The 10,005-nt window shown below is 39.4% G+C and overlaps 1 protein-coding gene across 3 annotated transcripts in view; it reads right to left on the bottom strand.

Moving 5' to 3' along the window:
• Positions 1–1,703: 1,703 nt before the first annotated feature.
• Positions 1,704–10,005, bottom strand: part of KYNU (kynureninase) — an 89,781-nt gene continuing 81,479 nt past the window's right edge. For 2 of the 3 annotated variants that reach the window (XM_084642551.1, XM_084642552.1), the window contains exons 12-14: positions 9,492–9,577; positions 5,536–5,766; positions 1,704–2,043 (exon numbers count right to left, since the gene is read on the bottom strand). In XM_084642551.1, coding sequence (XP_084498677.1) covers positions 1,900–2,043; positions 5,536–5,766; positions 9,492–9,577 — 461 coding nt within the window. In that variant the 3' untranslated portion in view covers positions 1,704–1,899. Of the gene's footprint in view, positions 2,044–5,029; positions 5,212–5,535; positions 5,767–9,491; positions 9,578–10,005 lie in introns of all 3 variants that reach the window. The other variant, XR_014713490.1, reaches the window with a different exon arrangement.

The following is a 10,005-nucleotide window of genomic DNA, read 5'->3' as shown; positions in this document are numbered from 1 at the left end:
CTATTCCTTATATTGGTATTATATATACTGGTGCTCTTATTTTTGGCAGGCAGTGATGATATCAATAAATGATTTATTTTGTAATTATTTTTCTATGAACTGGCCAGAGCTACATTACATTCCCTGAAACTGGGGTAACATTAGTCACAGATACCAACACAACTGGTGATTTAACCATCATGTTGCCCTACACTTGGATGGTTTCAGATCATGATACCATTAAGGCAATTGCTATTCTATTCCCCCCAAATCCTTGGGGAAATTCAAGAGGCACAGGACCAGAGCTTCAGTGTTTGCTCCAGACCTAATAGATAAGGCTTTTGGGGATCCCCCTGCCATGCCCCCTTAACATAGGAACTTGTGACTCATTGGTCTTGCTCACTGATGTGTAGAGATGCGTCAGAATAGGAGAGTGTGTGGAGGGCATGACTAGTGCTTTGGGAATCTCATTTTATGGAATGGCTTTTACCACCCAATGCAGTTTAGTCCTAAGGCTTCCCCCACTCCCCTTTTGACTTAAAATTCCAATAAAGAGAAGCTCTGAAGTAGCACTAGATGCTATTTTCAAGAAGTATTGAACATCACGTGAGTTGTGATATCACCTGTTTGGCATACCCTTGAATTACAGATAATCACATACACAAAGTTCTTGTCACATGAGAAAATTTCCCCATTAAACTTAAATCAGGTTTTAAACTGATTTAATTGAACTGGGGCAAATCCCTGTGTGGAAGCTGATATTTGAGTTTAACTGTAGAGAGTGGATTATAGACAGCCATACCTAGTGGTTGGAGCACCAGTTAGCAGATAGATGCCAGGGCCAAAGTCAGAAATCAGAGCAGAGAGTAGGAGCCGGGTTACCTAGAATTAGACAAGGTGGGAATGGGGCTGGGTCCAAGACAGGAGCAAGGATCAGAACAAGCAAGCAGGACAGCTGTCACAGGTAAATACTTTGAACCACCACCAAATTGCTGTTGGTTTTAAGAATGGTCTGCTGACTTTTCCCACCAATCAGGCAGTGTAGCTAATCAGGCAGCCTACTATGCAGGCCAGCTGTGCTTGTTAGGTTGCCCAGAGACTGGTTCTGCTGCAGGTCCTGATTCCTGACTCTTTTAACTTAAGCCATTTCCTAACTGACTTAAGCTAAACCATATAATAAGCCTTGTTTAAACCAAAGTAAGTGTTTAAAATCAGTTATATAAACCAGTAACTTTCTCATGTAGACAAGCCCTGTCTACATGGGTGCAAATATATTACTCTCCTTGAAAGTCCCTTCCTTCATGCTGCTAACGTGGTGTAAAGTGGCTGTAATATAATGAGAATTCACCACTTTGGTCTTTTGAGTGAAACAAAAGCTCAAAATATTTGCTCCATTTAAGATTCCTCAAGCATCAACTAATGACTTTACCCAAAAAAAAAGCAGATTTTCTTTTTAAAATGTGCCTATGCATTTATATAAACAGCATTGATTCCAATTAAAACTGCAAAATAGGTAGAAAACTTTTGGTACATTACTGAAGTAATAAGCCAAATATTTCCATTCTTTGTTATGCATCATATTGTTATAGTACAATGAGATTTTATTTTTTTATTTATTGAAGTCTTCACCTGTTCCTCTTCTCAAGCCTAATGGAATGAAATTATAAAATGTTTTAGAAAGCCCCATTAAAATGTACAGATCATAAGAACTTGTGGAGTCAAAGTCAAAGCAAAGAGGAAATATTAGCTTTAATAAAAAGTACAATCTGTTGTAAATAACTATTCAACCCCCCCTCTTTTTTTTTTCTTGCAAATTGCAGTGAATATAGCCTAGTCTACTAGAAGGACAGAATTGCTCAGAAGAATAAATGCATCTTAGTCAGAAATATATTAAAAGATACAGCTGAGCCATCAATAAAATCAGGACAGTGCAGCATTGTTTGCTGCTTGTTTTGCAGATGTAATTGCAGATCCCAGGATTTCAATAAATCCGTGTACATCATGGAAAGAATTGTAGAGAGGAACTGGGGCAACACGAAGAGCATTTGGTTCTCGCATGTCACACTGCAAAACAGAAAAGGAACATTTAATAAATTAATGCCACTTCAAATGTATTTGTCACAACAAAAAGCTCACCTCTTCCTTGCCTTCATGCAATAACAGTAACTAAAAACCAGCCCACCCTCTCTCCCTAAAGTCTGGCTACTGCAAGTTTGAGGAAGAGAGATCCTTCTGTTTGCCAGAAGTTGGGAATGAGCAACAGGGAATGGATCACTTGATGATTACCTGTTCTGTTCATTCCCTCTGGGGCATCTGGCACTTGTCAGAAGACAGGATACTGGCCTAGATGGACCTTTGGTCTGACCCAGTAGGGCCATTCTTATATTCTTATGTAAACCTTTAAAGTTGACACAATAAAGATACGATGAATAATGGCATATTACAAGAACCTACCTGTGGGGGCAAGATTCTGGTCCATGCTGTTACCTCTTACATCACTTTGGTGAAGTAAAGCGCCTCCAGGGAATATCCCCAATACAGAAACAACATAGGCAGCCCTACACCCTCCTCCCTTCTGTGCAGCCCCTAGCATGGGGAATGTTATGGGGAGTGGCCAGAGCACTCTGAACTCTGGCTATTCTGTACTGCAGAACTGACTTATGCCATGATCTACATTGGCCCCTGGAGCAGCCCAGAATTAGGGAAGCACTCAGCTGGCAAAAAAGCCATTTTTGCCTCTCACCCATGGACTACACCTTCTGCACTAAGAAAAGGAGTACTTGTGGCACCTTAGAGACGAACAAATTTATTTGAGCATAAGCTTTCGTGAGCTACAGCTCACTTCATCGGATGCATGCCTGTCATTGAATGCATCTGATCAAGTGAGCTATAGCTCACGAAAGCTTATGCTCAGATAAATTTGTTCGTCTCTAAGGTGCCACAAGTACTCCTTTTCTTTTTGCGGACTAACATGGCTGCTACTCTGAAACCTTCTGCACTGTGAATCCTGAGAGGCACAGCACTGAATATGGCCCAGATTCTTGATAAAAAGTATGCACAAAATACAATAGTATGTTTTATAATAAAGGTACAAATAATGCCACAAGACTTACTGTGATTCTGAACTTAAATATTTTGCTGAATAGGATAATCTCCTAAAAATGAAACATTACTATGTCCCATTGACAAAGCAACAGTATTATGCCCTATGCCCTCTTAAAAGCAGTACTTCCTGGAATTCCTTGGCAGCACCAAAACACATAAGTGTAGTCTGCCTACAAGTATTGCCCTTTGGAAACGCAAGTCACCAACAGAAATAGATCTACTATATCATTTATATGGCATTAGACTATCATCCCGCCAACACTTCTAACCTCCTAATTCAATACCTTAAATTCAGGCTCTGATTCCTTCACTTTTTTTTACCTGTGTTCATTGGTTACCAGCATGACTGGCTTTCAGTTGCTTTGCTATCTGAACTCTAGAATCTTCCTCTAAGGAGATGAGTGTTTTTTCTCTCTCCTGTTGTATGTATTGCTAACAACAAGGTTCTGTCTTTTTGCAGATCATTAAAGGAATGAGTTTTATCTGAGAGCTCCTTACTAAGCATTATATATTCTGTAGTGTTTTTGTAGTCATGCTGGTCCCAGGGAGAGAGACAAGGCAGGTGAGGTAATATCTTTTATTGAATCAACTTCCGTTGGTAGAAGAGGAAAGTTTTTGAGCTTCACAGAGCTCTTCTTCAGATCTAGAGAAAATAACCTGTTAGTTAATAAGTGTCAGTTAGAGGAAGATGATCTTGTGGTTTAAGATATGGGGTTTGTTTCAAATTTCTGACTCAGCCACAGACTTCCTGAGTGAGCTTTGGGAAGTGACTTCATCTCTCTGTCTCAGGCTTCCCATCTGTAAAATGAAAAGGAGGACTTGTGGCACCTTAGAGACTGACACATTTATCTCTAAGGTGCCAGAAGTCCTCCTTTTCTTTTTATGGATACAGACTGACACAGCTGCTACTCTGAAACCTGTCATCTGTAAAATGTTTCTGTTTCTTTCTATTTAGATTATAAGCTCATTGGGGCAGGGATGGTCTTCTACTATGTGTATAGGCAGCATCTTCCACAGTGCAGCCTTGATCAGAGCTGTGTGAATTATTGATTTTTCAGATACAGTTCTGGGAAAAAAAAATCGAAAACAAAACAAAACCTGTTTCAGGGCCAACCCAAACACATTTTTAAAAAAAATTCAATGAATTGAAAAATCAGAAAAAAATGGTTTCCATTTTAGGAAACTTGAACTGTTTGATTATATATATATATATATATAACAAAGGAAATGAAGGGCTAGATTCACAGGGAGACGTGCTTATACTCACTACTTAGGGCATTCACCTGAGAAAGAGCCAGGTTTAAATCCTAGCTCTAGGGCAGGGACTTGAACTCAGGTGTCTTATAGGCCAGAGGAGGGCCCTAACCACCACACTATTGGCTACTTTAGGGAGGGCCTACCTCAATCTTTCCTGCTGAAGCTATTCCATTTTGTATAAATAATTATAGCTGTTCATGGGCACATGACTAGAACCCATGTGTCCCCCTCTCCTCAATGAGCACCAAAGCTAGAGAGTCATTTTCCCTTCCTGGCACGAACTCCCCCTCAGTTTTGAGAATGGTGCCTACTACACCTTGTGAATCTAGCTCCCCAAAAAATCAAAACATTTTGGAAATATCAAAATTAACCATTTGGACATTTCTGTTTTTTCCTTTGACTGAAACAATTTGCCAAAATTAGCACAAATTCATGAAGTGTTTCAGTTGAGCTGAATCTGCATTTTTCAGCCAAAAAGTTAATGATACTAAAGCAATGCTGTACAGAACACAGAGAAAAAGAATGATGGTCTGGACAGCCTACAGTCTAGTGAATGATCTATATAATGTGGGTAATAACATCCACTTATATAAATTTCTTTCAGAGCTAAAGATGAGTTATGAAAATATTTTATTATTCCATTTATTCAGTATATAAAAATCTGAAGGCTTTTCTGAATTAGCCACACCTCTTCAATCAACAGAATTAGTCTGGAAATCTCAAGATGTCCTTCTTGTTGGGATTCCTGGCACTCTCCAAATGGGTTGGAAATAGCCTTCCCTTGTAGTATGTTAAGCTGGAACATTTCATCTTGACTGGGAGAAAGCAGAGCAGTGCTGTATAAAACTGCAGACTATTTGTTTATGGTGTCTGTGGGGGGCAAGAAGGAGGGGAAATATGAAGTGAGGGGGAAGTTATCCAAACATTTCTAAACCTGAAAAAAGAGTTTGTTCAAGTTTAGGGCGAAACAATCATATTCTTGTAATCTGAATATTGATAAAGCTTCTCTTTTATTATAAATAAGAAATTTATCCTCTGTAGGCTTGCGCCAAAGCCTACTGAAATTAACTGGAGTCTTTCTCAGGTCTTATATGAAATTATACAGGAATAATAACAAAAATGATTAACTCAGTGCAGTAGAGTCATAAAACAAAGCATGGGAAAATCAGCAGCAGAGAAGACTGATTTACTCACAGCTATTCCTCTTTTTTCCAGTTCTTTAAATACAGATTTGATTGGAACAGAAAAAAGTAGTGTGAGCTGGCATCCTCTTTCCTCAATCTGAGATGGTGTGATTATTTTTACAAAGGGTTTCTCTGGATTTGCTTTATCCTCACTGTAGTAATGCTTTATCAGGTACTCCAAGTAACCCGTTAGCAGAATGGATTTCCTTCTCAGTGCTTTCATTGTAGTCTGCCCAAAGACCTACAAGGATGTAAATAATTAGAAAGATAATCCACTGCTGCAGCTGAAAACAGAAACAATAAAACAGAAACCTTCCAAAGTAGGATGAGGCCATTTTTGTTCTCTTCAATAATTTTAATCATTTCAAGAGCCACAATATTCTGAGGCCTGGATTCTTCCATCCTTAATCATGTTAAGTAGTAGCTTTCTCTGTAAGTAGTACCACTGGAACCAAGTAATAACATGCTACCCAGTGTAAATGAGGGTAGCAGAATTGAGCCTTAGAAAATACAAGACTATGTACTTTAAGGGTCAGATGTAAAGGGTCTCCTTATCTGCTGCTGCAATTGTTCTGAGCACATTTACCTATGCACACGGGAATCTGAACACACACATCAAGTGGCTCGGAGAGCAGTATCCCGTATAAATATTGTCCATAAATACTGCCACTACAATAAAAAAATATGGGTGCTGGACCAGGACTAAGAATGAAAATAGCAGTTTCAAAAATCATAGATCAGGCCTTGGAACATCTTGATATTGGCTTAAAAACCATGAGGGTTTTTTTTTTTTAAATAATACATTTTGAGTCCATTTTAACTTGCATTCTGGTCTTTGAAGCCTTTAGGATTCATGTTTTTAAGCTTTTCTCCACAACCACAATGTTTGAAAAGAACTGTTTCTTTCTTCTTTTCTTTCTTTTTAAAAAAAGGCATGATTCAAGGAAAAGGTGTTTTAAGACAAACTCCACATTTCTGAAGACTCACGCTAAAATTGTAATAGATGGTGACACTGCTTAACCCTGCTGCCACACTGAGGGGGACAAACCGTATCGCCAGAATCTGTGAGGGATAAAAAGGAGGCATGTAGCTCTCACTTCCCCCATTGGCATATGGGACGGCTCGGTTTAAGAGGACAATTGAAAAAATGATTTTAAGACCAAATTTAAAAACAAAACAAATACAACACAACACAACATTTTGTTTGTGCATGTTGCAGGGGCAAATGACAGAATAAACTTCCAAGTAGTGATTGTCCCTGAAAACCAGGTAGTTAAATCTAAGGCCATATTCCAGACCCTACATTTTACTTTATGTAGTTGCAGCTGATTGTGCCCTCTAATGATTGCAGACTCAAAAAATCAGACCCTGAGGGAGAAATTTCAGAATAATATTTAAAATCATACTACACTATAATATGAAAATAAAGCGTATAAAGTAATTACAGGAAGAGATAGCCAAGAGATCCCATTTAATTTACAGCATGCTGTCTGGAGAGTACTCTCCTCCCTGCTGAATATCCACAGGCCATTGACCCCAATACTATCATGGGCATGGAGTAACCTGGCCTAAACACAACTGAAATGTCACATCTCCTGTATGCAGCGGTGTGCAAGATGTGGCTTGTCAGGCAGAGGCCTTGCAGGGAGATATTGCTGCAGTGGAGGGGGCTACAGAATGTGAAAGGGGCAGGAGCGTTAAGTGAGCTACACTGACATGGATGGAAAACTAGAACTGCTCCTTTGCAGGAGTTATACAGAAGGCTTTGCTGGTACCACAGAGTTTCTGGGTTTACAGGATGAGCAGGATTCTTGGTCCCTCTCTTAGGTTGCTGCTAGAAAGCCTGGTTACTCAGGTTTTGTTCGAGGAATATGTGCCCTCTGAGTGGAATTTTTAAAAAGTTCTTTTTAATGTGGCGATGGAGATCTTCCCACCACACGCGCTTTAATCCATAAAAGGGAACAACTAGTGCCATAACAGTCACTTTAAGCATTATTGAGGCTTCAACACTTGCAGTTTTCATTGTTTCCATTGGAAACACTGCCTTCTGCTTAATGTGTCCCAGTGCAGGATGGCATACAATTTCACAAGCCATCTCTTGCCAGACATGGAAACTATTCTGTTTCCCATTGTCCTAGAGCAATTAGCACTTGGAAATCCTGTCTGTGCCAAAAGGGTAATGTAGGCATGAAAAGGGGAGTCAGTGGAATATGATCAGTTATTGCTCTTTGAGACTCCCTGAGGTGGGTTAAATTACATTCACCCACACAAACTGGAGCAGTGACAATCTGGGTCATAGCAGAGCTGCTTTTAGCTTATCTCTAAGGTCACTGAAAGTTTAAAAATATATTGAATGTTTAAGGACTAACAAAATAAATTGTCAAACAGAACAAGAAGTATTTCTGTGACCTTTTGCAGTCCTTCAATTTAGTATGTAATGCTGGAGAGAAAAGATAGCCTCAGCTGGCAATTTTCTGACTTTAATGGTTTGTTTTGTACATGTCTAAGATACTTTTGTTTTAGTGTGAGGGGGTTGGCTTTTTGTTCCAGAATTGGCTTCACCAGTACAACTAATGCTAATAAAATGGTTTGGGAAACTTTTTTAAAAACTTGTACCCCGTTCAGACTGGCCACAGACCACTGTTAACCAAGATTGTTTTAAGTCTGAGTTTTTAAAACAGTTTCTTAAGATTGTGAATATTGCAGCATAGAGAAAGCTATGCATTACTGCACCTGTCATCCACAAAGGATCCCTGAGTGATTGAGAATCATTTGTACAGGGATAAATTCACCCATCACAGAAATGCAGCCATGTCTGGAGATGAAATGTGGCAATATGTGACTGCACTACCACACAGGACATCCCAAATGGGCTGAATTCTGTTCTCAAAGTCTAATCATGGGACCTTCTGTGCATAGATTACTCCTGTCCTACCATCATGGCAAAATTTCCCTTCCCATGGCCATCAGAGGGGGCACTCTCCTGGTTCAGGAATTAATGCAGGAGGATATGGCATGGAGTGTGTGGGCCAAGGAGATGCATATCATCCTTCCACTGCTCTGATGTACTTCCCAAGTATACTAACAGCCCCAGGCTGTAATTCCTTTCCACCCCCAAGCCCTATAGTGGTAATCCCTCTTTGAGGAAGGCTCCAAAGACCAAATACCAGCTGCTGGAGTTCTGCTGCCAGGAAGTAGAGGAGATGGATTCCCAGAGCCAGTGCAACCACCCAAGATCCATGACACTGGGTGGCCAGATCCTGTTTCTTCCATATTGATCAAACCTCACTCTCCTGATAAAATAATTAAGAAGAAACTCTGTGTTGAGTTTCCTGGAGCTTTCACTGCAGGTAAACTGCAGTGAGGCACAATCTGCCCATCAGTTCCATAGGTGTGAATCTGGAGGAACTCCACTGAAAACAGCAAAGTAAGCTGAAGTCAGGAGGAGACAGTCTGGAGCTAGAGGTGAGTAACTGAGAGCAGAATTTGGCTCTGTACATTAAGGACATTGAAACATTTAAAGGGAAATGTCAAACCAGGCAAGTTTAATGAAGCCTGAAATCAAATAAAATCTTGCCTGATTCTGGGTTTTGAGTCTCACCAACAAATGCTGCCAAGATTAATTTTATTCTTTTGGCAGAGGCAGATAAAATGATTCTGTTATAAAGCTCACATGGAAAAGGTCAGTTTTACCACAATGATTTTTACCCATCTGGTGAGTATCCATCAATTTTGTTTTATTTTCATCTTGAGTTCTTGTATTCAGATCAACCCAAAATGTAAAACACGTGTGGGGTTGCCAATAGAAAGGTTTGTGAAAAGTCAACCATCTCTCTCATAACCACATGTAGTCCTGGTCTAAATTTTACATTTTTAAAAAAGACAATCTTGATGAAAAATCTAAGATTCCATTCTACAGTTTGTAGATTCTTAAAATTCATAGTCATAAGAAATATAACTACCTACCTCTAAACTAGCATGCAGTGCACAGACCAATAAAATTGGAGGATTTGATAACCGATATCCGTTGATTCCAGGACTTAGTTGCAATTCTGGAAAATGAATAACTTCTGTTAGTTATATTTTTCAATTTGTTTTATTCATTAGGACAAATCTTGACTTTTCACTCAATTAAAACTTTCACTAAAGTCAGTGGGACATTAGGATTTGGTTCATTATCAGGAAACATGTTTACTCCACTTGCAGCTACTATTTTTCACATTGGAGGTACACAAATTTTACCCAACTGAAGGTTACATCAGCAGCTTCCCAGGAGCCAGAGGACTGCAATTAATTTGCATACAATGGAACATATTAAAATTGCCTTTAGGCCCGATTCCCCTCTCACACTGGTGTAAACTACAAGCATATCTATTGAAGTCAATGTAGTATAAAAGGAGTACAAAACCACAGTAATTGAGAGGATACTCAGGCTTTTTATCTTTAATATGAATAATTGTGGAGACTGGCTTGTGGAGAC

The sequence above is a fragment of the Lepidochelys olivacea genome (assembly GCF_965140295.1).
Source record: "Lepidochelys olivacea isolate rLepOli2 genome assembly, chromosome: 11".
NCBI lineage: Eukaryota > Metazoa > Chordata > Testudines > Cheloniidae > Lepidochelys > Lepidochelys olivacea.
Note: the sequence above shows the minus strand (reverse complement) of the source record. Positions and strands in the feature narration are given on the sequence as shown.